The sequence below is a fragment of the Medicago sativa genome, chromosome 3 (genome assembly GCF_051527215.1).
Source record: "Medicago sativa cultivar Bolivia chromosome 3, Bolivia_mono, whole genome shotgun sequence".
Classification (NCBI taxonomy): Eukaryota; Viridiplantae; Streptophyta; class Magnoliopsida; order Fabales; family Fabaceae; genus Medicago; species Medicago sativa.
This window is the reverse complement of record NC_140751.1, coordinates 22354009-22381802: the sequence shown is the minus strand read 5'-3', so window position 1 is coordinate 22381802 and position 27794 is coordinate 22354009. Positions and strand designations below refer to the sequence as shown.

The window sequence follows — 27794 nt, the reverse complement described above, 5'->3', positions numbered from 1 at the left end:
GTTTTCAAAGATAAATTAGGTATTTAGAGATTGGCTTAAGGATCTTAAACTTTAATATTGGATGGACTCCCATTTGAACTTTCTCAAATATTTGTTTGAACAAGCTAAAAAAATTTCTTTGATGAAAAGTGTGTCATCAAGTATCATTTTTCAAATTAACATATGCTGAATGAAGAAAATCTTCCTACACAATACACAATACAACACACACACACACATATATGTCTAACTTTGATCTATTGAAATGTATTTAGATGACGAGTTTTCTGACTGATTTGGCGAAGCCTTAGGTGGAGAAATTGATAAATGGGGCAATCGCAGAGTCAAGTTATATATGTTGCTTCACATGCATTACTAATGGGGTATTGGAAATAGAAAGCACAACTGTTAAGCAACGTGTTGATGTAGCAACAAGAAGAGGAGAGGATGTTCAAGCTAATGCTCTTTTTTTGGGAAAAAGAAGTTGATAAGCTCATTCAAGAAGACACCAAAACAAAACAAAAATGTCTTTTTGGATTTTGTCCCCATATCATATGGCGATATAGAAGGGGAAAGGAACTGACAAATAAGAAGGAGCAAATTAAAAGATTGATTGAAACTGGAAAGCAACTTTCAATTGAACTCCCTGCTCGTCTTCCAGATGTTGAACGTTATTCATCCCAACACTATATTCTTTTTAAAAGTAGGGAATCCAAATACAAAGAGCTTTTAGATGCTCTTAAAGATGACAACAATTTTATAATCGGATTGCAAGGGATGGGGGGAACCGGAAAAACTACAATGGCCAAACAAGTGGGTAAGGAACTTAAGCAATTCAAACAATTTAACAGCGTCATCGATACGACAGTGTCATTATCTCCTGATATTAGAAAGATTCAAAATGATATTGCTGGACCCTTGGATTTAAAATTTGATGACTGTACTGAATCAGACAGACCCAAAAAAACTATGGAAGAGATTAACCAATGGTGAAAAGATTCTTCTAATATTAGATGATGTGTGGGAAGATATTGATTTTAATGAAATTGGTATTCCATACAGTGACAATCACAAAGGCTGTAGAATTTTTGTAACCACGCGTAATCTCTTAGTGTGCAACAGATTAAGATGCAGTAGGACAATCCAACTGGAGCTCTTATCTGATGAAGAGGCATGGACCATGTTCCAAAGGCATGCTGGTCTTGGAGAAATTTCAACTAAAAGTTTGCTCCACAAGGGCCGTAAAATTGCAAATGAATGCAAAGGGTTACCAATTGCAGTTGCTGTCATCGCCAGTAGTTTGAAGGGCATACCACATCCAGAAGAGTGGGATGTGGCCTTAAAATCCTTGCAGAAACCCATGCACGGTGTTGATGATGAACTTGTTAAAATTTATAAACGGTTGCAAGTTAGCTATGATAATATGAAGAATGAGAAGGCCAAGAAACTATTTCTCTTGTGTTCTGTATTTCGAGAAGATGAAAAAATTCCTACCGAAAGGTTAACCAGACTTGGCATCGGAGGAGGTCTTTTTGGGGAAGATTATGTCAGCTACGATGATCCTCGAAGTCAAGTTGTAATATCCAAAAATAAACTCCTAGATTCTTGTTTGTTGTTGGAGGCCGGTCAAAGCAGAGTGAAAATGCATGACTTGGTTCGTGATGCAGCCCAATGGATAGCGAACAAAGAGAGTGAAGTTGTCTGATAAGAATCAAAAGGCAATGGTTGAAAGGCAAGCTTAAGGATGTGTTTTCCTTTAAGATTGATGGTTCCAAGCTTGAGATTCTAATTGTCACGGTGCATAAGGATAAGTATCGTCGCGATGTGAAAATTGAAGTCCCAAACTCATTTTTTGAAAATATTATGTGCCTTAGAGTTTTGCATTTAATCCATGATCATTATTCTAGACTATCTCTATCATCACGTCATTCAATTCAGTCGTTGAAGAATATTTGATCGCTTCTCTTTACGCATGTCGATTTGGGTGACATGCGTAAAGAGTTGGATTTCATTAGATCAAGGTATGAATGATATAGTTAAGCTTGATTTGAGTTGGATTTCACAATTACAGTGCCTCATTGACACTAAGCATATTGTATCGAAAGTCTTCTCCAAGTTGGTTGTACTAGATCTTTGGAACCTAGAAAATTTGGAAGAATTGTTCAACGGTCCTCTTTCCTTTGATTCTCTAAACAATTTAGAAAATTTGTCTATCAAGGATTGTAAACATTTGCAAAGCTTATTCAAGTTCAACATAAACCTGTTCAGTTTAAAGAGCGTGTCATTGAGAGGATGCCCGATGTTGATCTTCGTATTTCAACTCCGAACTGCTAGCAGCCTAATGTCGTTGGAGACATTGAAAATAATTGATTGCGATCTTCTTGAAAACATAATAATTGTTGATGATGATAATGATAACACAAGTCATGGCTCAATGTTTCAGAAACTGGAAGTTCTTAGTATTAAGAAGTGTCCAAGAATTGAATTCAATACATCAGTTTCACTCTCCTCACGATCTTCCAGCACTAGAGTCCATCACAATAGAAACTTGTGATAAGGTAAAATACATATTTGGTCAAGATATCAAACTTGGTTCTTTAAAAAAAATGGTGCTCGATGGTTTACCAACTTTGATCGATATTTTCCCAGAATGTAATAGTATCATGACTTCATCCATTAAGGGACCATCTTCTCTTTCTAGATATGCTTCTAAGCCACCAGCACAATCAGATCCTATCAAATGCAATATCTTTTCATGGACTGGTAAATATTGTTGTGGTAAAAAATATGGGCACAACAAATTGAGTAGTACCACAAATACTAAAATCCCATTGGTTTCTGAGGAGCAACCGTAGGACAACTTAATGGTAACCCTCTCACCTTTTTTATACTTTCTCTAATCAGAAACTATTGATACTTTTTTTTAGCTAAATGCTATTGATACATTTTATTATAATAAAAAAAAGAAAGGAAAAGAAACCTTAGATAGTTTTGTTTTATTAGATATTTATAGTGTCGTACGTCGCATATTAAAGATCCTAAGGTTAAAGGTTACTGTTAATATAATAGGAAATCACTAAATACCAAAAGGTACCTAGAATACCAAACAATAATGTCCAATTTTTAGTATCATTTAATAGTGTTACAAGTTTAAAAGCTTTGGGACATTGAGTTAATTTCTTCAAATGCATAATTTCTTTGATTTTGATTTGGATTACATAACTGCAGAAATCAAATGCATATTACCTTAACATATGGAAACATGCTCAATGTCTTTTAAGACATCCACATATCTTGTGCAATATTAAGAAAATTGAATTGTGGAATATTTCGAAGATGAAATCAGTATTTATCCTATCTATTGCTCCAAGAATGTTGTTGGAGACTTTGACAATTTATGAGTGTGATGAATTGAAGCACATTATAATAGACACTGGAGATCATGATAGCACTGGTGGCAATTACTGGGGCGTTGTCTTCCCAAGATTAAAAGAGCTCCTTGTTGCTAATTGTGTGCAATTGGAATATATAGTTGGACAATACACTGGTGATCCTCAAAACCCCACTAAGATTCATCTTCATCTTCCAGCATTGGAAGATCTCAGTCTTTGGAATCTGCCAAGTTTAGTCGGATTGTGTCCCAAACAATATCACACAACATTTCCACGTTTGAAATATCCTTCACTCAAACAATGCCTGCAATTTAATATAAAATCTTTTGCTGATTTTATAACTCATCATTCAGTAACAAGATCTGTGGACAATACAATCATCAAGGTATACATCCCTAATTCTATATATCTTTGTTTTTCATATTATATGCACGTGTTTATTTCGCATTCATTTATCGTAGGAATTGAGTGGGAATGTGGATCATTTTCTCGCTTTGGAGACACTGGTGGTAAACAAGAACTCCAAAGTAGAAAGTATCTTTTGTCTCAATGAAGTAAATGAACAGAAAATGAACTTAGGTTTGAAAAGCATCGAGCTGCATGTTCTGCCTATGATGACGCGCCTTTTTGTGGGTCCCAAACATTCATTTTCCCTCCAAAACCTTGGAAAATTAAAAATCATGCGATGCAAAAATTTGAAAAGTTTTTTCTCCAGTTCTACAATAACGTGTCTACCACAGTTGCTTGATATGAGAATTGAAGAATGCAAAGAGTTGAAACATATTATTGAAGATGATTTCGAGAATAAAAATTCCTCAATTTTTATGTCTATAACAAAGACATGCTTTCCAAAGCTAAAATCACTTGATGTAGTAAAGTGCAACAAGTTGAAATATGTCTTTTCAATCTCCATATGTAAAGAGCTTCCTGAGCTACAGGGTCTAATGATAAGAGAAGCAGATGAGCCTCGAGGAAATATTTGTAGGCGAAGATGATCATCAGAAAGTGGAGATTCCAAATCTAAAACTTGTAGTATTTGAAAATCTACCAAGCCTCAGTCACGCCCAGGGAATTCAATTTCAAGCTGTAAAATATTGTTTCATACAGAATTGTCAAAAAGTCTCTCTGGTTTCAGCATCAACAACAGACCTCAAAAATGATATTTATGGTTTAAATATTGGCTATGGTACACACTCTATCCAATATTTTTAAATAATTACATATCATGCAGTAATATTTACATCATAAAAAACATACCAAGGATTTAAGGATGATTTTCCTCTAAAATTCATCTCTAATAAATTATACCATTTGATTATATAGACAATTGAAGCTTCTATAGTAGAGGTATGTGTGATAGGTATTTCTAAAATATAAGAGTTCGTGAGTGACCTATACAAATTTTAAGGGAAATGCTAACGAGTGTCCCCAGGACACTCTTTAAGGAATTTAAATAGTAGAGTTTTATGAAAATTTGTTATTCAATGAATTGGAAATCGAAGCATTTGACTATTTTAATCAATAAGTTCTTAATTTAGAATCGTCAAAGAGTGACCCAACTATATAATGATGTTAATATTTTGCTATAGGTTATGAATTGCGCAAGGATTTTCTGAAGCTATTCGAGCAGGTACATGATGAGTCCAAAGGTCACGAAACTCGTAATGGATATCCAAGTTCAAAAATCACTGAAGTTCAAGTTACATCAGGACACGATCGAGTTGACTTCTTCACAGGTCAATACTATTCTATTTATTCAAGCTAACCACATATGAATACAGCCACCAATGCAATTCATTTGAAACAAACATTTTATTTTTTACGCAGCAAGAAATTGAACAACCACTAGAGACAGAGCATGAGTTTGTTGAAAATGTAGCATAAACTTTGTCCACCATTTCAGAAACAACAAAGAATGAGATACCTCTACAATTAGCTGCTTCTAAACAAAAGGCATTTCCCCTCATTTTGCTTGTATTCTTTTTGAAATTTTTCTATGTAGGAATTGAATTATGTTATGCTACAATCTTCTAAGCAGGGTATCGAGATAAGTGTTGAAGAAGGAACCGTATCAGCTAATGCCAAGACAAAAACTTCATCACCTCATTCAAAAGTGAGTTTATTTTATTTAACAAAGCCTTCAAGTATTGTTGTCGTTTTTTTTTTATTTAAAAAAATACACAAATGGCATCTGACTCAGCTAAGTCAGTTGCCACATATGCGTTGACTTGGTTAGAATTGAGGGTTGGTGCCACTTTTGCAAAAGGGGATAAAGTTAGGATTTAAATTTAAGCTTTTTTATTATTAAATTTCGATGAGATTCCATTTATCCAAACACATATATTTAGTGCAATTTGGGGAGAACTGTTCATCATAAAAGGGATTTTCTCAGAATTTTCTTTTATTTTTTTTAAAAAATGTTTTTTATAGGGAGTGGCCCAATGAAATGTTAGCCTCTGTAACTATATGCCTAATTGCGCGCTCCCCAATGTATTAGGAAGTGATGGTTTGATTAAAAAAAGTATATCTAATAGAAAGATTAATTAAATGTTTTTTTAAAGGAAGAAAGATTAATTTAATGTTGATTTGCTTCCTATTGCCTAGGTAAGATGTACCTTATATTAGAAATACAGCCCATGTGCATTCTTTCAATATTTTACAACACATTTAATAAGTTTAATATTATAAACAATACAGCCTATAGAGGCTCCACCCTATAAAGCAAAAAAATAAAAAATATTTTAAACACTACAAGACAAAGTTGAAAGTCTTGATTTTATTTTTCTATATACACAATGCCTTTGTTGCACTGTTATGCACTCCTTTCCAATGTCCATTTCCTTCCACCTCTATATCACCTTGTCATTGAAATCTTCATCACTTTGCCCTTCCTTTCCACTAATTGTTCTACTACACGTTCAATTTCCCATTCCTTTCCACCTCTTCATGTCTATGTCCAGATTTTGATGGTTCAATAATATTCAACTTATTCCTTATATTCTCCAATTCCTTATATTCTCCAGTGACTTCTCATTTGTTTCCCTTTTTTTTTTTTTTTGGTATTCCCTGCAGAAAATTTGAAGATGGATAAAATTATTAGAAAAGCTATTACATGAGAAAGGTGATGAATGAGGTGATGAATGAGAAACAACAAATATGAAGGAATACGAAATAAATTGTGTACAAAGGCATTCCTATTCATTTTTTGCTTCTCAGTTATACAAAGGTATTCCTTACATTTCTAATATACATCCATCTAATGGAAGATGAATTCCATATTTGGAGAAAAGTATGATAACTAAACCTAATTATATTTAAACTTAAACTCAAACTCAAGATATTATCATAGAAAGTTGGATTTCTTTTCAAATAATCACAAAATCATAATTAAAAAAATGCTAAAGAAAACAATGGATGATGTACTGACCAGCAGGGAGATCACTGCCAAAACACTCCAACGTCATCCTAATTCCTGTTATAAACAATAAAATTGATGTTATAAACAATAAAATTAAATTTCATCAAGATCTGGTTTCATAAAAATGTTGTAGAATATTACACTGATTAGTCCAAACTGCAACATCACCTTTTAACCTCTCCATTCTTTTATTTTCATATTCAGAGGTATTCATCAAATTTCAGTTACACATGATTTTATGGTATTCATTAAATTTTTATCATCCTCTTCATTTTTACAGTTGGAAGCTCTCATTATGAAAACAAATGATAGATATTCTCTAAATTGAGAAGTTTAATCTATAACATCTTAATGAAGAGGCAAGTGTAAGGTTTTTTAGAAGCAGAATATTATTTTATTGGAAGTTCTTTTTGCATTCATAATTTAAATGCTCACAAGTCACATCTACACTTAGCTTTTTAAAATTTCTAAGTTGTATAGCAAGCATATATAAAAAGAAGACTTCATTAGGAAAAATTATAAACCCTATGCATTCTTTAAAAATATTCATACAAATCACAACCTTTCCTATCTCGATGTTTTTAGAAAGAATTAGTTATGCCTATCTTACAACAGAAAAAGAGGTATTGGATACAAAAGGAAAACTTACATGGTTTTGTTTCATCATTTCTACTTTTAACTGCTTGCAGAACTATTGCTTCTTCCAACTCTCCAAACTCGACGATATCCATTGCTAAGTTACAAAGCAAAACATATTATATATTAAAACAAAACCACAATGAATTTAAACAAGCACCATATAATAAAAGAGTACTTACTAATTAAGGAGAAATTAATTATTGAAGAATTATACATCAAGCTTGATGGAGGGTTGCTAATCCTATGATGAATTCCATAAGGAACATGATTACTTTCAAAGTCCTAATTAGAAATATAATTTATAATAACTAGGAACTTTTTATTTTAGTGTTGTTCAGAAGGTACAAAAGTTGTTCAAATTACATTGTTCTTACTACTATGCTAATTAGCCTTTTTACCCATCACATCTATTAGAACTGCTTAGGCTCTAAATTCTAAAAACTAAACAATGTAAATTGATTAGAGAGGAATAAATCATTTAGGATGTTAACATAACATCTTGTTAAATATATGAAAATAGTGGAAGGAACTAAATGAAAAGAGAGGAAAAAAAACTTACATTGGGTCGATCTAGGTGGGGGAAGTGGTTGCCTCTCATCATGCCCCACTCAGAGACTTAAACAATCTATCAGAATGAAGAACATTGGTTGCATGTTTAGGACCTTCTTTCAGACCAAAATTAGAGTATCATCTTACCATTATTTCGATTAGAATTATTTAAATCAAAACAAATTCAAATTTACTTGCAATGATTAGATTTTACATACAAATCATGAGCTAGATGAAAAACACTTCCGTTTTCATTTTTAATGCAATGTGTCCAACGTGTTATATAGTTCAACAAAATTGATAGAGTTGGAAGCCTCGTTGTCGCATTATCTTATGCATTGAAAACAGTGCAATAGTAGTCAATAGAAGTGGACAAAGGTTAAACATATGGTATGTTGGATAGTATGATTACCTATCATACCTTGATTTTGTAAGTGGTATACTCCAAAATAAGTAAATTCTGAAGGTTATTTTTCTTTCTTTCTTCATACTGTTTGTCCTGGAAAATAAAACCAATTAAAGTGAGAAAACAAGACAAAAACAAACCAAATTTTATTCTCTATTTTCCAGAATGGAATATGCTAATTAGCTACTAAGGTTGTGCCTATTACACTCTTTTGAGATTCCTGCACACAATAATTCAGTTTATTAAAAGTGAATTGTAAGCTATAGGTTGACATTGACTATGTGAAGTAAAAAATTTACTATAAATATGTAGGGGTGTTCGCGGTTCGGTTTGGATCGGTTTTGAGGTAAAAACTCAATTGATCCAAAATAAAAATCACGTGTGGTTCGGTTCGGTTCGCTTTGGATGATTATGTTTAAAAAATCCGAACCGATCCGATCCAAATATATGCGGTTTAATTTGGATCGGTTTTTGGATATCCAAAGTGCAATATGTAATTTTTTTATTAATATTAATATTACTCATACACCGTAAAATAATAGGTTTGATACAAAATATGACACGAATTTATTAAAAAGTTAGCATTACACAATGAAAATGATTGATTATATTTGAAATAGATGAAGTAGTAATAATATAGATTAAATTAATGCAATATATAAGATTAAATACCAATAAGAAATATATTAATGAAATATATAATACTAATAAAATAATAAATAAGTATAAAAATTTACTTTTGCGGTTCGGTTTTGAAAAGGAAATCTGATCCGATCATAGCGGTTTTTCCAAAACAACATCCAAACACATCCAAAAATGTTCAGTTTTTTGCGGTTTTCGGTTTTTTTGGATCGGTTTGCGGTTTTATTTTGGATCGGTTTGGATTTGAACACCCCTAATAAATAGGTAACCTTTGATTTTAAAATCCAATATCAATAACTCTTGGCATAAATATTTGGTCTTTCTTAAGTTTATTCTAAAGGTTAGTGAAGAATGGACAATATTTTTTATGAATACGAAAAAACAAATAGATGAAAAATGAAGTAAGAAGGCAAATCTGATGCAAATGTTGCGCAACACAAGAAACCTACACGAATCTATTGGATGCTGAAAATGTAAGTTGTATATCAGAAATTGTTCATAAATTATAAATATCATGTAAAGATGAAATTTTTTTCATTGAATCATACAATTTAAACTTTAACTCAAACCCAAGATATTAGCATGCAAAGTTGGTTTTTCTTTACTTCATTCCAATAATCACGAAATCACCAAATCATAATTAAGTAATCCATATTCTAGAAGTCCATAAATTACCATTCGAATCAATTAGAAATAGAGCATCTACTCTGCGAACAGCCATTCAACAACAAGTTTCATAGACCATTGTAGTTTCAGGCACAGTTGATGCCTTTGAAAGTCATAAGGATGTCACAGTCATCTATCACCTAAAAATGTTCATAATACATTATGTTAGTGTGGTGTCATAGATTGTTATTGCTTCCTCAACATATTCAAGAGTATTCAACCATTTATACTTTTCTACCGCCAATAAAAAAAACTTAATAAACAACCCAGATTTGCTTCAAAAAATATAAAAAAAAAAACCTAATAATATTCGTGTTATTGTATATCAACTACAAATCTTCTCACCTTCATACCAACTCAAATAATTTAAAAATCTCAACCTTTAATTTCAATGGGCCTCACGAGGATTTTTCTTACCATCTAGGATACATCCAATAATAGACTCTCAAAATAAAAAAAATTAAATTTCTTCTACTATACTACGAGAAATCTTTTCATTTTTTTTTATACCAAATCAGGCTTTAGTTCTTTTCATTTTTTTTATTAGAAGAAATATAAACATAAAAACAAATACAAACATTTAAAAAACTCTTCCGCGAAAAAAGATACAGAAAGATAAAAAAAGATCAAAAAAAATTCTTCATAAAGAAACATACAATGAGATCCAAAACAAATTCATCAAGATATACATATCATAAACAAATATTGGAGAGTTTCAATGCATAGATTTTGAAGAAAAAATAGGACAAATGTTCCATTAAGCTGAGATCCAAAAACTATTCTTTGATATTTTGTTGTTGTTGTTGCATGTGTGGGACCCTTGTGGATGTGAATAAGTCGCACAGTTTGATACAAAGATTGTGTTAGAAGTAGGTCAAAAGTGAGCTTACATGACGAAGGTTGTAGATCTGCCGCTAAACTCCATGGTTGAGCTTGAAAGTGACCGAAAACGAAGCTTTTTGCGGAGGCGAATCTGAAAGAAAATAGAGGAAGAGAGAATAGGCTGTAAAAAAAACAATGGATCTAAAGAATGGTAAAATGAAGAACAATAGCAGAATAGATCACCTTAATTAAAACAAAAATGAAAAATATATCTATAAAAATACATGAATTTAAAAATTACAAAAAAATGAACATACCAAAAATTAGTCTACATCGTTCATTTCCAAGTTTTATAACAACGTTATTCCGTCACGGTGGAATTGTCATTTCCGAAACGGCGATGGTGATTTCCGGCACGGTGGTCACCGGAAAAAATTCAGATCGTGATTTTTCTTTGAGGGTTTTATAGAGGAGATGAAGGGGAGTCTTTTTAAGGTGATGATTTTTCAAAATGAGATCTACGATGGCCGAGATCTGCGGGAGAAGATGATGGTTGTGATATTTAAAAATCTCTCTAAACTATAAAAGCAGATGGAAAGGAGAGAGGATGACGACGGTGATGATGGCACAACCAAAGGTGGTCGGAAACATATGAGTTAGCCGTGAACAGTGTACGGCGGCTAGGGTTTGTTACAGGGGGAGAGAGCTTCTCGAAGTTTCTTTGAAAAGAGAGAGAAAAAAAATTAGAAATGAGAAAAAATTGAGTTCAGAGAGATAAAATCAAACGAGGAAAAATGCAGTTTTCTATTAAAATTGAATATATTTTGTTGACAAGATCCGTTTGGTTCAACGGAGGGGAGGGGAGGGATTTTAATGGATGGGAGGGGAGGGAAGGGAAGGGGAGGGATGATATTTTAATTAAACATATGTTTGGTTCAAAGGAGGGAAGGGGAGGGGAGGGAAGGGATTTTAATTAAAAATGTGTTTGGTTCACGTGGGGAGGGGAGGGATTTTAAAACTATTTTACGGTTTTACCCTTAAACTTAATTAAATATATGACTAAAAGTTGACTTCACGATTTTTAGCATTATGGGTTAGTATGTAAATTGATTTTGCAACTTGTTCTTCCACACTTGATCATCGTGTAGGTCGTAAGCCCCCTTCACTTTCTAAAATATCACATAGCTTTAAAAAAGTTCGAGGACCCATTCTTAATATATTTCAACTGCTTTCACTATTTCTAATTCGATACATTACTTCCTCACGCACCCTTTCTCTCTCAGAGCTCATACTATAACTTATTTTTCTTTTACGAAACACCCGTAAATAACAATAAACAATAGCACACATGAGTTGAGCTACAGCCCTTCGACGCAAATCAAACCATCTATTGATAGCAATTTCCCGATCTTGATTTTCCATCTAATTCCATAAGATATTTATAAAATTATTTTCTAGATAATATATAACTCATATACCACACAATAAAATGCAACAACTTATAAAATAAATAAATTAATACAATTAGAAGAAGAAAAGTTGCAAATGACTTGAAATAATAAACTAGAATAAAAAGTAAAAAAACAAACAAGAGATCATTGATCATCATCATGGGATAATGGATTATAAAACAATAAAAAAAGATGATAAAAATAAGGCTTTGTTAACAAAAAAAAGAAAACAAACATAAAGAAGATTATTCATTATCATTACGTGACAATCACAGTGGTGGTTTTGAAAGCATCACTAACATATCCAATAATAATGTGAAAAACTAATGGACAAGAAAACGTGACAAAGCAATATAGATAAACATTATTCATCCATCATCTGACAAAAATTAATAAGCAATACTCACATCGTAAAATTCTGAAACAACGGCAACGGCAATGACAGCAAAATAGGAGTGGGGTTGGAAGAGTAGTTACATGTAAGAAATAACAATGATAGATAACCTAATAATAAAAATTGTGATAAGGATATTCTTGGAATTTTAAAATAATTTGAGGATAATTTTGACAGTGTAATAAAATCTTAAAGAGCTTCCCTCCCCTTCCCACCAAAAAACTCCAATTTGATGGGAAGCAATAAATGAGCATATAAGGGATTTTGCTTCCCTCCCCATCCCTCCCCTCCCCTTTTAAAAATTGAACCAAACAAATAAATTTTAAAATATCCCCTCCCCTCCCCTCCCCTCCCCACCAAAAATCTTCAACCAAACGGACCCTAAGAAGATAAAATTAGATATGCGATTTTTTTATGAAAGAAAAATTAAATTAAATATACAATTAAATGCTATTATTCATTCATCTTAATACGGTAACCATAAGTAGTATTTTGTCAAAAAATCGATAATTATAAGAATTAAAATTCTTTAAAAAAGTATGGGTTAAATATGTTTTTGGTCCCTATAAAATTGCGACCTTTTAAGTTTAGTCCTTACTTAATTTTAATAGCTTTTTTAATCGCTACAAAAAAAATTTACTTATAATTTTAGTCCCTGCTAAAATAAATTTTGTTTAATTATCCTTGAACTCTTAAATTTTTTAACGATTCTTTTTATACAAGTTTAGAACACTATGAAAGGTTCATTTACTAAAATCTATAATTTTTTAACATGAAATAAATTAAATATGAATTTTTTAAAACGACAAAAGTTTAAGATATAAGTAACAAAAATATGGACGTAGAAATCAAATTTTTGCGATATTTTTTTCGGAGGACCTTTTAATAACGTTCTTAACACGCCTGTAAAAAAATTGTTGAAAAACTTAAGAGTTTAAGCATAAATTAAACAAATTTGGATTGAGTAAGGACTAATATTGAGTGCAGAAATTTTTTGTAGGGATTAAAAAAACTATTAAAATTAAGTAAGGACTAAACTTACAAGGTCGCAATTTTGTAGGGACCAAAAACATAATTAACCCAAAAAAAATATTAATAAATTAAATGAAAATGATAATTTGTGTCCTGAACGCCGCAAATTAGGGAAAATTTTGTCAAAAATATTATATTATGTCAAAAAATAAAATAATGAATCATATGTTAATATAGGACCATATTTTATAGTTTATTCATGTACATAAAATTTACTCATGTATTATTATAGGGATTAATTTTTTTTCACTTATACATGTTTCAGTCCAAACACGTGTGTTTTCCCTTATTTGAGAGGATATGTTGTTCCTCAATAGACCAGTTAAAATCTATCATTTGCTAGAAGATTAGAGGTAGTAATAAAAAAATGATAAAAGAGTCCCAGTTAAAAAATTTATCAAACCTTTTTCCGCAGATGAAATTAAGGCAGCGGTGTAGGACCTTGATAGCTTCAAGAGTTCGGGTCCAAATGGGGTGAATTTTGGCTTTATAAAAAGAGTTATGGCAAGACTTGAAAGTTGATATTATGAGGTTTGTTTCCGAGTTTCACCACAACGGAAAATTGGGGCTAAATGTATAAATGCTACTTTCATTACTCTTATTCCAAAAGTTGACGGTCCTTAGAGACTTAATGACTTTCGACCTATCTCATTGGTGGGGAGTTTGTATAAATTGTTAGCAAATAGATTGAGATTGATGATTAGTAGTGTTGTTTCAGAGACTCAGTTTGCTTTTAAGAATAGACAAATTATTGATGGTATTCTTATAGCTAACGAGGTGGTTGATGAAGCCCGTAAGTTAAAGAAAGATCTTATGTTATATAAGGTGAATTTTGAAAAGGCTTACGACTCCGTCGATTGGGGTTATTTGGACTCGGTAATAGAGCACATGTCCTCTCCTGTCCTTTAGAGGAAGTGGATTAAAGAATGTGTCGGTACTGCTACAGCTTCTATTCTTGTCAACGGTAGCCCTACAGAAGAATTTCCTTTACAGAGGATATTCGGTTGGCATGAAGGTTAAGAAAAAGCCCAGGATATATTATTACTATTAAGATTATTACTGGGCATGAGGAATCCATATGAAATTTGGAATTTTATTTGGATGTTTTTATGCTATTCTTTTACTTCAAAAAATTTGTATGGATTATGTAAGGATCATGAATTTTGTATGGATTAGGTATGATTTATGAAATTTGAATGGATTATGTATGGATATTTAAAAGTTGAAGTTTTTGGTAATTAAAAAAGTTATTCTTTGTACCAAAAAATAAATAAGTTTAAAAATCCACAGGTATTTGTGTATACTCGTGGATACCTCAATACCCACGTGTCAATTTCAGAAACGAAAAAAGACGTCAATTATTTTGGTGGATCTTGACAATATGGAAATGTATAGGTCTACTATTGTTGCATCAAAAGATGACGAAAATAAGAAATGCATCTAAGATGGTTGGATTCAATTTGCATCCGATAAAGTTTTGCATAAGGGAGACAAAATATGCTGCAGTCTTGAGTTTGCATTGAATAACTTGTTTGATGAGATAGCTAGAGCAACTTCGAAGAGTTGGAAGAAAATTATTAGGTGTTTTAGTGGATGTTTTGTCTATCGTTTTTATGCTTGCTTTTGAACTATACATATTATGCAATATAAATAGAAGTTGGTGTAATACGTCCATTGTTTCTTTTAGCTTGGAAGACTCGTTGAATATTGGGACAAATCATTTACAACTTTTGGCGAGTTTAATGTGTTTGTGTGTTGTTGTGGTTTTTATCTTCACACAATTATTGTTAATCAATGGTATTTATCATGAATTGACGTCAACAATAAATAACATAATTATGACATAATTTCTACCGCGATATAGAATTAGTTTGTTATTGTCGTTTTCAACTTTAATTAAAAATTAATTTCGTCTTTGTAATCAAATTAACGTCGTATTCAAAGGTTTCCGAGCCGTGCGTTGCACGGGTGAGGACACTAGTAAGAGACATTTTGATATAAAGAGAACATAATTGGAGTCTACTTCTTTTGACATTTGAATTCTTTTGCTTTCTATACTCCTATTTTCTTTTTCTATAATAAAGTAAGCTTACTTTAGGAAAAAATATATAGGAAGTTTTTTTTTTTTTTGAAGGATAGTAAGGTTGATCCTATAATATTAAGAATTCATGAAAAATATATTCTTTTAAATGAATTTTGTAGGAAGATGGTGATGTTACCACTCAAGATGTTGATGTTAAAATCTGGCAGGACACTAGTAACACTAATATTGATCAAGGTGAAGACTCTTTGGATCAGTTTTATTTTCTTAAGTTACCTCATTAGCCTTTTCATTTTGAAGTTGAACCCTCTTCTTTCCCACCCTTTGTTCAGCTTCCCTAAATGATGATGCTGTCATGAAAGTAAGCTGAAATATTCAGGATGAGTTTCCTAAGGATGAAGATATATTACTTTCCAAATCAAGACTCTCTTGTATTCCATCTCAGTCTCCTTCAAAGCCTTCTAAAGGTATTTTTTTATTTTTTTTTTATCGTTAATGGATGGTTTTGGTATAGCCCCCCCTCTTGTACATATTTTTCTCTTTTATTTAAAAAAAACAAAATTTTGAGTTTGGTGGCATAAGATGGGGGTTCATTGGGGTACCAACCTAATTGAGATGTCGGTGTTTCTCCTTGATGCCTGTCCTTTCTTCTGGTTTAGTAAAAAAAAAAAAATTCGCATAATTATTTTTTCCTATACTTTCAGGGGATCCTTCTCAAATAGATGAAGGTTTAAGCTCTTATTTGGTTGTCACAAGGGAGCTTGACAATCTAGTCTCGAAGAATCATTTAGCTACTGATAACTTGTCTTTGTTGACTGATTTCCTTGTTAAGCATCCTTCAATTCTTTTAACGAATGCTTCACTAAGTAATAGAAACAAGGGTTATGCCTACAACTGTCTAGTTGAGCTATTGAAATTCATCCAAACCCATAGTGTGTTGGATGTGTTAGGTTCAAGCCAATCTGAATTTGTTGAGTTATTACAAGATGTGCGCAAATTTGGTTTTCATAAGGATTGGTTGGATCGTGTTGAAAAGCGCGCTTTGTTTCCTGATTTAAAATTCTATCAAAATGCATTGCAAAAGCTATTGGATTCCCAGAAGCGTGTAACCAAGGAAGTTGAAGATATGCGCTTAAAAATTAACACTTTAAATCGACATGTGGAAGAAAGATTAATTTAATGTTGATTTGCTTCCTATTGCCTAGGTAAGATGTACCTTATATTAGAAATACAGCCCATGTGCATTCTTTCAATATTTTACAACACATTTAATAAGTTTAATATTATAAACAATACAGCCTATAGAGGCTCCACCCTATAAAGCAAAAAAATAAAAAATATTTTAAACACTACAAGACAAAGTTGAAAGTCTTGATTTTATTTTTCTATATACACAATGCCTTTGTTGCACTGTTATGCACTCCTTTCCAATGTCCATTTCCTTCCACCTCTATATCACCTTGTCATTGAAATCTTCATCACTTTGCCCTTCCTTTCCACTAATTGTTCTACTACACGTTCAATTTCCCATTCCTTTCCACCTCTTCATGTCTATGTCCAGATTTTGATGGTTCAATAATATTCAACTTATTCCTTATATTCTCCAATTCCTTATATTCTCCAGTGACTTCTCATTTGTTTCCCTTTTTTTTTTTTTTTGGTATTCCCTGCAGAAAATTTGAAGATGGATAAAATTATTAGAAAAGCTATTACATGAGAAAGGTGATGAATGAGGTGATGAATGAGAAACAACAAATATGAAGGAATACGAAATAAATTGTGTACAAAGGCATTCCTATTCATTTTTTGCTTCTCAGTTATACAAAGGTATTCCTTACATTTCTAATATACATCCATCTAATGGAAGATGAATTCCATATTTGGAGAAAAGTATGATAACTAAACCTAATTATATTTAAACTTAAACTCAAACTCAAGATATTATCATAGAAAGTTGGATTTCTTTTCAAATAATCACAAAATCATAATTAAAAAAATGCTAAAGAAAACAATGGATGATGTACTGACCAGCAGGGAGATCACTGCCAAAACACTCCAACGTCATCCTAATTCCTGTTATAAACAATAAAATTGATGTTATAAACAATAAAATTAAATTTCATCAAGATCTGGTTTCATAAAAATGTTGTAGAATATTACACTGATTAGTCCAAACTGCAACATCACCTTTTAACCTCTCCATTCTTTTATTTTCATATTCAGAGGTATTCATCAAATTTCAGTTACACATGATTTTATGGTATTCATTAAATTTTTATCATCCTCTTCATTTTTACAGTTGGAAGCTCTCATTATGAAAACAAATGATAGATATTCTCTAAATTGAGAAGTTTAATCTATAACATCTTAATGAAGAGGCAAGTGTAAGGTTTTTTAGAAGCAGAATATTATTTTATTGGAAGTTCTTTTTGCATTCATAATTTAAATGCTCACAAGTCACATCTACACTTAGCTTTTTAAAATTTCTAAGTTGTATAGCAAGCATATATAAAAAGAAGACTTCATTAGGAAAAATTATAAACCCTATGCATTCTTTAAAAATATTCATACAAATCACAACCTTTCCTATCTCGATGTTTTTAGAAAGAATTAGTTATGCCTATCTTACAACAGAAAAAGAGGTATTGGATACAAAAGGAAAACTTACATGGTTTTGTTTCATCATTTCTACTTTTAACTGCTTGCAGAACTATTGCTTCTTCCAACTCTCCAAACTCGACGATATCCATTGCTAAGTTACAAAGCAAAACATATTATATATTAAAACAAAACCACAATGAATTTAAACAAGCACCATATAATAAAAGAGTACTTACTAATTAAGGAGAAATTAATTATTGAAGAATTATACATCAAGCTTGATGGAGGGTTGCTAATCCTATGATGAATTCCATAAGGAACATGATTACTTTCAAAGTCCTAATTAGAAATATAATTTATAATAACTAGGAACTTTTTATTTTAGTGTTGTTCAGAAGGTACAAAAGTTGTTCAAATTACATTGTTCTTACTACTATGCTAATTAGCCTTTTTACCCATCACATCTATTAGAACTGCTTAGGCTCTAAATTCTAAAAACTAAACAATGTAAATTGATTAGAGAGGAATAAATCATTTAGGATGTTAACATAACATCTTGTTAAATATATGAAAATAGTGGAAGGAACTAAATGAAAAGAGAGGAAAAAAAACTTACATTGGGTCGATCTAGGTGGGGGAAGTGGTTGCCTCTCATCATGCCCCACTCAGAGACTTAAACAATCTATCAGAATGAAGAACATTGGTTGCATGTTTAGGACCTTCTTTCAGACCAAAATTAGAGTATCATCTTACCATTATTTCGATTAGAATTATTTAAATCAAAACAAATTCAAATTTACTTGCAATGATTAGATTTTACATACAAATCATGAGCTAGATGAAAAACACTTCCGTTTTCATTTTTAATGCAATGTGTCCAACGTGTTATATAGTTCAACAAAATTGATAGAGTTGGAAGCCTCGTTGTCGCATTATCTTATGCATTGAAAACAGTGCAATAGTAGTCAATAGAAGTGGACAAAGGTTAAACATATGGTATGTTGGATAGTATGATTACCTATCATACCTTGATTTTGTAAGTGGTATACTCCAAAATAAGTAAATTCTGAAGGTTATTTTTCTTTCTTTCTTCATACTGTTTGTCCTGGAAAATAAAACCAATTAAAGTGAGAAAACAAGACAAAAACAAACCAAATTTTATTCTCTATTTTCCAGAATGGAATATGCTAATTAGCTACTAAGGTTGTGCCTATTACACTCTTTTGAGATTCCTGCACACAATAATTCAGTTTATTAAAAGTGAATTGTAAGCTATAGGTTGACATTGACTATGTGAAGTAAAAAATTTACTATAAATATGTAGGGGTGTTCGCGGTTCGGTTTGGATCGGTTTTGAGGTAAAAACTCAATTGATCCAAAATAAAAATCACGTGTGGTTCGGTTCGGTTCGCTTTGGATGATTATGTTTAAAAAATCCGAACCGATCCGATCCAAATATATGCGGTTTAATTTGGATCGGTTTTTGGATATCCAAAGTGCAATATGTAATTTTTTTATTAATATTAATATTACTCATACACCGTAAAATAATAGGTTTGATACAAAATATGACACGAATTTATTAAAAAGTTAGCATTACACAATGAAAATGATTGATTATATTTGAAATAGATGAAGTAGTAATAATATAGATTAAATTAATGCAATATATAAGATTAAATACCAATAAGAAATATATTAATGAAATATATAATACTAATAAAATAATAAATAAGTATAAAAATTTACTTTTGCGGTTCGGTTTTGAAAAGGAAATCTGATCCGATCATAGCGGTTTTTCCAAAACAACATCCAAACACATCCAAAAATGTTCAGTTTTTTGCGGTTTTCGGTTTTTTTGGATCGGTTTGCGGTTTTATTTTGGATCGGTTTGGATTTGAACACCCCTAATAAATAGGTAACCTTTGATTTTAAAATCCAATATCAATAACTCTTGGCATAAATATTTGGTCTTTCTTAAGTTTATTCTAAAGGTTAGTGAAGAATGGACAATATTTTTTATGAATACGAAAAAACAAATAGATGAAAAATGAAGTAAGAAGGCAAATCTGATGCAAATGTTGCGCAACACAAGAAACCTACACGAATCTATTGGATGCTGAAAATGTAAGTTGTATATCAGAAATTGTTCATAAATTATAAATATCATGTAAAGATGAAATTTTTTTCATTGAATCATACAATTTAAACTTTAACTCAAACCCAAGATATTAGCATGCAAAGTTGGTTTTTCTTTACTTCATTCCAATAATCACGAAATCACCAAATCATAATTAAGTAATCCATATTCTAGAAGTCCATAAATTACCATTCGAATCAATTAGAAATAGAGCATCTACTCTGCGAACAGCCATTCAACAACAAGTTTCATAGACCATTGTAGTTTCAGGCACAGTTGATGCCTTTGAAAGTCATAAGGATGTCACAGTCATCTATCACCTAAAAATGTTCATAATACATTATGTTAGTGTGGTGTCATAGATTGTTATTGCTTCCTCAACATATTCAAGAGTATTCAACCATTTATACTTTTCTACCGCCAATAAAAAAAACTTAATAAACAACCCAGATTTGCTTCAAAAAATATAAAAAAAAAAACCTAATAATATTCGTGTTATTGTATATCAACTACAAATCTTCTCACCTTCATACCAACTCAAATAATTTAAAAATCTCAACCTTTAATTTCAATGGGCCTCACGAGGATTTTTCTTACCATCTAGGATACATCCAATAATAGACTCTCAAAATAAAAAAAATTAAATTTCTTCTACTATACTACGAGAAATCTTTTCATTTTTTTTTATACCAAATCAGGCTTTAGTTCTTTTCATTTTTTTTATTAGAAGAAATATAAACATAAAAACAAATACAAACATTTAAAAAACTCTTCCGCGAAAAAAGATACAGAAAGATAAAAAAAGATCAAAAAAAATTCTTCATAAAGAAACATACAATGAGATCCAAAACAAATTCATCAAGATATACATATCATAAACAAATATTGGAGAGTTTCAATGCATAGATTTTGAAGAAAAAATAGGACAAATGTTCCATTAAGCTGAGATCCAAAAACTATTCTTTGATATTTTGTTGTTGTTGTTGCATGTGTGGGACCCTTGTGGATGTGAATAAGTCGCACAGTTTGATACAAAGATTGTGTTAGAAGTAGGTCAAAAGTGAGCTTACATGACGAAGGTTGTAGATCTGCCGCTAAACTCCATGGTTGAGCTTGAAAGTGACCGAAAACGAAGCTTTTTGCGGAGGCGAATCTGAAAGAAAATAGAGGAAGAGAGAATAGGCTGTAAAAAAAACAATGGATCTAAAGAATGGTAAAATGAAGAACAATAGCAGAATAGATCACCTTAATTAAAACAAAAATGAAAAATATATCTATAAAAATACATGAATTTAAAAATTACAAAAAAATGAACATACCAAAAATTAGTCTACATCGTTCATTTCCAAGTTTTATAACAACGTTATTCCGTCACGGTGGAATTGTCATTTCCGAAACGGCGATGGTGATTTCCGGCACGGTGGTCACCGGAAAAAATTCAGATCGTGATTTTTCTTTGAGGGTTTTATAGAGGAGATGAAGGGGAGTCTTTTTAAGGTGATGATTTTTCAAAATGAGATCTACGATGGCCGAGATCTGCGGGAGAAGATGATGGTTGTGATATTTAAAAATCTCTCTAAACTATAAAAGCAGATGGAAAGGAGAGAGGATGACGACGGTGATGATGGCACAACCAAAGGTGGTCGGAAACATATGAGTTAGCCGTGAACAGTGTACGGCGGCTAGGGTTTGTTACAGGGGGAGAGAGCTTCTCGAAGTTTCTTTGAAAAGAGAGAGAAAAAAAATTAGAAATGAGAAAAAATTGAGTTCAGAGAGATAAAATCAAACGATGAAAAATGCAGTTTTCTATTAAAATTGAATATATTTTGTTGACAAGATCCGTTTGGTTCAACGGAGGGGAGGGGAGGGATTTTAATGGATGGGAGGGGAGGGAAGGGAAGGGGAGGGATGATATTTTAATTAAACATATGTTTGGTTCAAAGGAGGGAAGGGGAGGGGAGGGAAGGGATTTTAATTAAAAATGTGTTTGGTTCACGTGGGGAGGGGAGGGATTTTAAAACTATTTTACGGTTTTACCCTTAAACTTAATTAAATATATGACTAAAAGTTGACTTCACGATTTTTAGCATTATGGGTTAGTATGTAAATTGATTTTGCAACTTGTTCTTCCACACTTGATCATCGTGTAGGTCGTAAGCCCCCTTCACTTTCTAAAATATCACATAGCTTTAAAAAAGTTCGAGGACCCATTCTTAATATATTTCAACTGCTTTCACTATTTCTAATTCGATACATTACTTCCTCACGCACCCTTTCTCTCTCAGAGCTCATACTATAACTTATTTTTCTTTTACGAAACACCCGTAAATAACAATAAACAATAGCACACATGAGTTGAGCTACAGCCCTTCGACGCAAATCAAACCATCTATTGATAGCAATTTCCCGATCTTGATTTTCCATCTAATTCCATAAGATATTTATAAAATTATTTTCTAGATAATATATAACTCATATACCACACAATAAAATGCAACAACTTATAAAATAAATAAATTAATACAATTAGAAGAAGAAAAGTTGCAAATGACTTGAAATAATAAACTAGAATAAAAAGTAAAAAAACAAACAAGAGATCATTGATCATCATCATGGGATAATGGATTATAAAACAATAAAAAAAGATGATAAAAATAAGGCTTTGTTAACAAAAAAAAGAAAACAAACATAAAGAAGATTATTCATTATCATTACGTGACAATCACAGTGGTGGTTTTGAAAGCATCACTAACATATCCAATAATAATGTGAAAAACTAATGGACAAGAAAACGTGACAAAGCAATATAGATAAACATTATTCATCCATCATCTGACAAAAATTAATAAGCAATACTCACATCGTAAAATTCTGAAACAACGGCAACGGCAATGACAGCAAAATAGGAGTGGGGTTGGAAGAGTAGTTACATGTAAGAAATAACAATGATAGATAACCTAATAATAAAAATTGTGATAAGGATATTCTTGGAATTTTAAAATAATTTGAGGATAATTTTGACAGTGTAATAAAATCTTAAAGAGCTTCCCTCCCCTTCCCACCAAAAAACTCCAATTTGATGGGAAGCAATAAATGAGCATATAAGGGATTTTGCTTCCCTCCCCATCCCTCCCCTCCCCTTTTAAAAATTGAACCAAACAAATAAATTTTAAAATATCCCCTCCCCTCCCCTCCCCTCCCCACCAAAAATCTTCAACCAAACGGACCCTAAGAAGATAAAATTAGATATGCGATTTTTTTATGAAAGAAAAATTAAATTAAATATACAATTAAATGCTATTATTCATTCATCTTAATACGGTAACCATAAGTAGTATTTTGTCAAAAAATCGATAATTATAAGAATTAAAATTCTTTAAAAAAGTATGGGTTAAATATGTTTTTGGTCCCTATAAAATTGCGACCTTTTAAGTTTAGTCCTTACTTAATTTTAATAGCTTTTTTAATCGCTACAAAAAAAATTTACTTATAATTTTAGTCCCTGCTAAAATAAATTTTGTTTAATTATCCTTGAACTCTTAAATTTTTTAACGATTCTTTTTATACAAGTTTAGAACACTATGAAAGGTTCATTTACTAAAATCTATAATTTTTTAACATGAAATAAATTAAATATGAATTTTTTAAAACGACAAAAGTTTAAGATATAAGTAACAAAAATATGGACGTAGAAATCAAATTTTTGCGATATTTTTCAAAAATATTGATAGTTTATTCATGTACATAAAATTTACTCATGTATTATTATAGGGATTAATTTTTTTTCACTTATACATGTTTCAGTCCAAACACGTGTGTTTTCCCTTATTTGAGAGGATATGTTGTTCCTCAATAGACCAGTTAAAATCTATCATTTGCTAGAAGATTAGAGGTAGTAATAAAAAAATGATAAAAGAGTCCCAGTTAAAAAATTTATCAAACCTTTTTCCGCAGATGAAATTAAGGCAGCGGTGTAGGACCTTGATAGCTTCAAGAGTTCGGGTCCAAATGGGGTGAATTTTGGCTTTATAAAAAGAGTTATGGCAAGACTTGAAAGTTGATATTATGAGGTTTGTTTCCGAGTTTCACCACAACGGAAAATTGGGGCTAAATGTATAAATGCTACTTTCATTACTCTTATTCCAAAAGTTGACGGTCCTTAGAGACTTAATGACTTTCGACCTATCTCATTGGTGGGGAGTTTGTATAAATTGTTAGCAAATAGATTGAGATTGATGATTAGTAGTGTTGTTTCAGAGACTCAGTTTGCTTTTAAGAATAGACAAATTATTGATGGTATTCTTATAGCTAACGAGGTGGTTGATGAAGCCCGTAAGTTAAAGAAAGATCTTATGTTATATAAGGTGAATTTTGAAAAGGCTTACGACTCCGTCGATTGGGGTTATTTGGACTCGGTAATAGAGCACATGTCCTCTCCTGTCCTTTAGAGGAAGTGGATTAAAGAATGTGTCGGTACTGCTACAGCTTCTATTCTTGTCAACGGTAGCCCTACAGAAGAATTTCCTTTACAGAGGATATTCGGTTGGCATGAAGGTTAAGAAAAAGCCCAGGATATATTATTACTATTAAGATTATTACTGGGCATGAGGAATCCATATGAAATTTGGAATTTTATTTGGATGTTTTTATGCTATTCTTTTACTTCAAAAAATTTGTATGGATTATGTAAGGATCATGAATTTTGTATGGATTAGGTATGATTTATGAAATTTGAATGGATTATGTATGGATATTTAAAAGTTGAAGTTTTTGGTAATTAAAAAAGTTATTCTTTGTACCAAAAAATAAATAAGTTTAAAAATCCACAGGTATTTGTGTATACTCGTGGATACCTCAATACCCACGTGTCAATTTCAGAAACGAAAAAAGACGTCAATTATTTTGGTGGATCTTGACAATATGGAAATGTATAGGTCTACTATTGTTGCATCAAAAGATGACGAAAATAAGAAATGCATCTAAGATGGTTGGATTCAATTTGCATCCGATAAAGTTTTGCATAAGGGAGACAAAATATGCTGCAGTCTTGAGTTTGCATTGAATAACTTGTTTGATGAGATAGCTAGAGCAACTTCGAAGAGTTGGAAGAAAATTATTAGGTGTTTTAGTGGATGTTTTGTCTATCGTTTTTATGCTTGCTTTTGAACTATACATATTATGCAATATAAATAGAAGTTGGTGTAATACGTCCATTGTTTCTTTTAGCTTGGAAGACTCGTTGAATATTGGGACAAATCATTTACAACTTTTGGCGAGTTTAATGTGTTTGTGTGTTGTTGTGGTTTTTATCTTCACACAATTATTGTTAATCAATGGTATTTATCATGAATTGACGTCAACAATAAATAACATAATTATGACATAATTTCTACCGCGATATAGAATTAGTTTGTTATTGTCGTTTTCAACTTTAATTAAAAATTAATTTCGTCTTTGTAATCAAATTAACGTCGTATTCAAAGGTTTCCGAGCCGTGCGTTGCACGGGTGAGGACACTAGTAAGAGACATTTTGATATAAAGAGAACATAATTGGAGTCTACTTCTTTTGACATTTGAATTCTTTTGCTTTCTATACTCCTATTTTCTTTTTCTATAATAAAGTAAGCTTACTTTAGGAAAAAATATATAGGAAGTTTTTTTTTTTTTTGAAGGATAGTAAGGTTGATCCTATAATATTAAGAATTCATGAAAAATATATTCTTTTAAATGAATTTTGTAGGAAGATGGTGATGTTACCACTCAAGATGTTGATGTTAAAATCTGGCAGGACACTAGTAACACTAATATTGATCAAGGTGAAGACTCTTTGGATCAGTTTTATTTTCTTAAGTTACCTCATTAGCCTTTTCATTTTGAAGTTGAACCCTCTTCTTTCCCACCCTTTGTTCAGCTTCCCTAAATGATGATGCTGTCATGAAAGTAAGCTGAAATATTCAGGATGAGTTTCCTAAGGATGAAGATATATTACTTTCCAAATCAAGACTCTCTTGTATTCCATCTCAGTCTCCTTCAAAGCCTTCTAAAGGTATTTTTTTATTTTTTTTTTTATCGTTAATGGATGGTTTTGGTATAGCCCCCCCTCTTGTACATATTTTTCTCTTTTATTTAAAAAAAACAAAATTTTGAGTTTGGTGGCATAAGATGGGGGTTCATTGGGGTACCAACCTAATTGAGATGTCGGTGTTTCTCCTTGATGCCTGTCCTTTCTTCTGGTTTAGTAAAAAAAAAAAAATTCGCATAATTATTTTTTCCTATACTTTCAGGGGATCCTTCTCAAATAGATGAAGGTTTAAGCTCTTATTTGGTTGTCACAAGGGAGCTTGACAATCTAGTCTCGAAGAATCATTTAGCTACTGATAACTTGTCTTTGTTGACTGATTTCCTTGTTAAGCATCCTTCAATTCTTTTAACGAATGCTTCACTAAGTAATAGAAACAAGGGTTATGCCTACAACTGTCTAGTTGAGCTATTGAAATTCATCCAAACCCATAGTGTGTTGGATGTGTTAGGTTCAAGCCAATCTGAATTTGTTGAGTTATTACAAGATGTGCGCAAATTTGGTTTTCATAAGGATTGGTTGGATCGTGTTGAAAAGCGCGCTTTGTTTCCTGATTTAAAATTCTATCAAAATGCATTGCAAAAGCTATTGGATTCCCAGAAGCGTGTAACCAAGGAAGTTGAAGATATGCGCTTAAAAATTAACACTTTAAATCGACATGTGGAAGATCTTAAGCAGCAATTGACAGTCTCTGAAGCTATTTTGGAGACTATCATTGAACAGAAAACACAAGTTTTAGAAACTAAGGCCGCTTTAAGTGCCCCTCTTGGCTATTAGACTATCTTTTGTTGTTGGAGCTTTTTATCATTGAATATTGTTTATTTCATGGGTAGTTTCTGCATTTCTGTCCTCGTGAGCTTAGCTCAGTTGGTATGAATATTGCATAATATATGTAGAGTCTGGAGTTCGAACCCCTCACATGAAAAAAAATTTCTTCATTTCCCATTTGAAATGAACTACTTTGTTTGAGTACTGAATTACCACAACCATTAATATCATTTATTATCATCGAGTAACTTACAACAAGCCACCATAACTTTTGTTTACATTTTAGGTGGCGTTTAATTTGGCCTACAACCATTAACTTAAACCATTGATTAAATAAGATGTATAGATTTTATGATAGTCCATTCACACATGAGTGCTCTCTCACTCTTCCAGTATCTCTCTCCTTTGATACACCATCACCAACCTTTCCTTTTCTCATTCTTGTGTTCAACTATTGGCAATTTTCTTGGACTTTACATTACTAGATTAATATCGATCATCTAAATGTTTAATTCTTCACGTTTTGTTGGTGTGCTACCTTTTTTCTTTTCACTTCCAAATTGGAGTTCCCGATCTTTTTCCAATTTCAAACGAGGAAGAACGGGAAAGTTTGAGAGAAAATTATGGTCAACAAATGAGGTGAAATTAGGAAAGTTGTACACTTGTTGATGAAAGAGAAGAGAATTGAGAAAGAAAGAGAAAGAGTATGAGTGAGATAGAGTTAATGGGTTAGATTTGGTGTTAATAGACCATGATAAATTTAGTTAGATGATC

General features: G+C 31.6%; 1 protein-coding gene, 2 long non-coding RNA genes and 1 pseudogene across 7 annotated transcripts; 2 read left to right on the top strand and 2 right to left on the bottom strand.

Annotated features, from left to right (window-relative positions):
- Positions 1 to 209: 209 nt before the first annotated feature.
- LOC146936411 (uncharacterized) lies at positions 210 to 15874 on the top strand (annotated as a pseudogene).
- On the bottom strand, positions 6797 to 11264 carry LOC146936412 (uncharacterized). 3 transcript variants are annotated; one of them, XR_015030589.1, is made up of 7 exons: positions 10831 to 11264; positions 10582 to 10664; positions 9701 to 9831; positions 8399 to 8476; positions 7988 to 8053; positions 7439 to 7522; positions 6797 to 6843 (listed from the first exon to the last, which is right to left on the bottom strand). It is a non-coding gene; the product is annotated as an uncharacterized LOC146936412 (long non-coding RNA). The 3 variants fall into 3 exon arrangements; XR_015030588.1 differs by having other exon boundaries at positions 7988 to 8476; XR_015030587.1 differs by lacking the exons at positions 7988 to 8053; positions 8399 to 8476; positions 9701 to 9831; positions 10582 to 10664; positions 10831 to 11264 and having other exon boundaries at positions 7439 to 7981.
- A 1583-nt stretch (positions 15875 to 17457) lies between the features above and the next one.
- Positions 17458 to 21925, bottom strand: LOC146936410 (uncharacterized). Of its 3 annotated transcripts, XR_015030586.1 has the most exons (7): positions 21492 to 21925; positions 21243 to 21325; positions 20362 to 20492; positions 19060 to 19137; positions 18649 to 18714; positions 18100 to 18183; positions 17458 to 17504 (listed from the first exon to the last, which is right to left on the bottom strand). It is a non-coding gene; the product is annotated as an uncharacterized LOC146936410 (long non-coding RNA). The 3 variants fall into 3 exon arrangements; XR_015030585.1 differs by having other exon boundaries at positions 18649 to 19137; XR_015030584.1 differs by lacking the exons at positions 18649 to 18714; positions 19060 to 19137; positions 20362 to 20492; positions 21243 to 21325; positions 21492 to 21925 and having other exon boundaries at positions 18100 to 18642.
- Positions 21926 to 24407: 2482 nt separating this feature from the next.
- LOC146936409 (uncharacterized) lies at positions 24408 to 27084 on the top strand. Its single transcript, XM_085749202.1, has 3 exons — positions 24408 to 24587; positions 26132 to 26219; positions 26458 to 27084. Exons 1-3 carry the CDS (start codon positions 24408 to 24410, stop codon positions 27027 to 27029), a joined length of 840 nt encoding a protein of 279 aa, XP_085605328.1. The 3' UTR covers positions 27030 to 27084.
- The last annotated feature ends 710 nt before the right edge of the window (positions 27085 to 27794 follow it).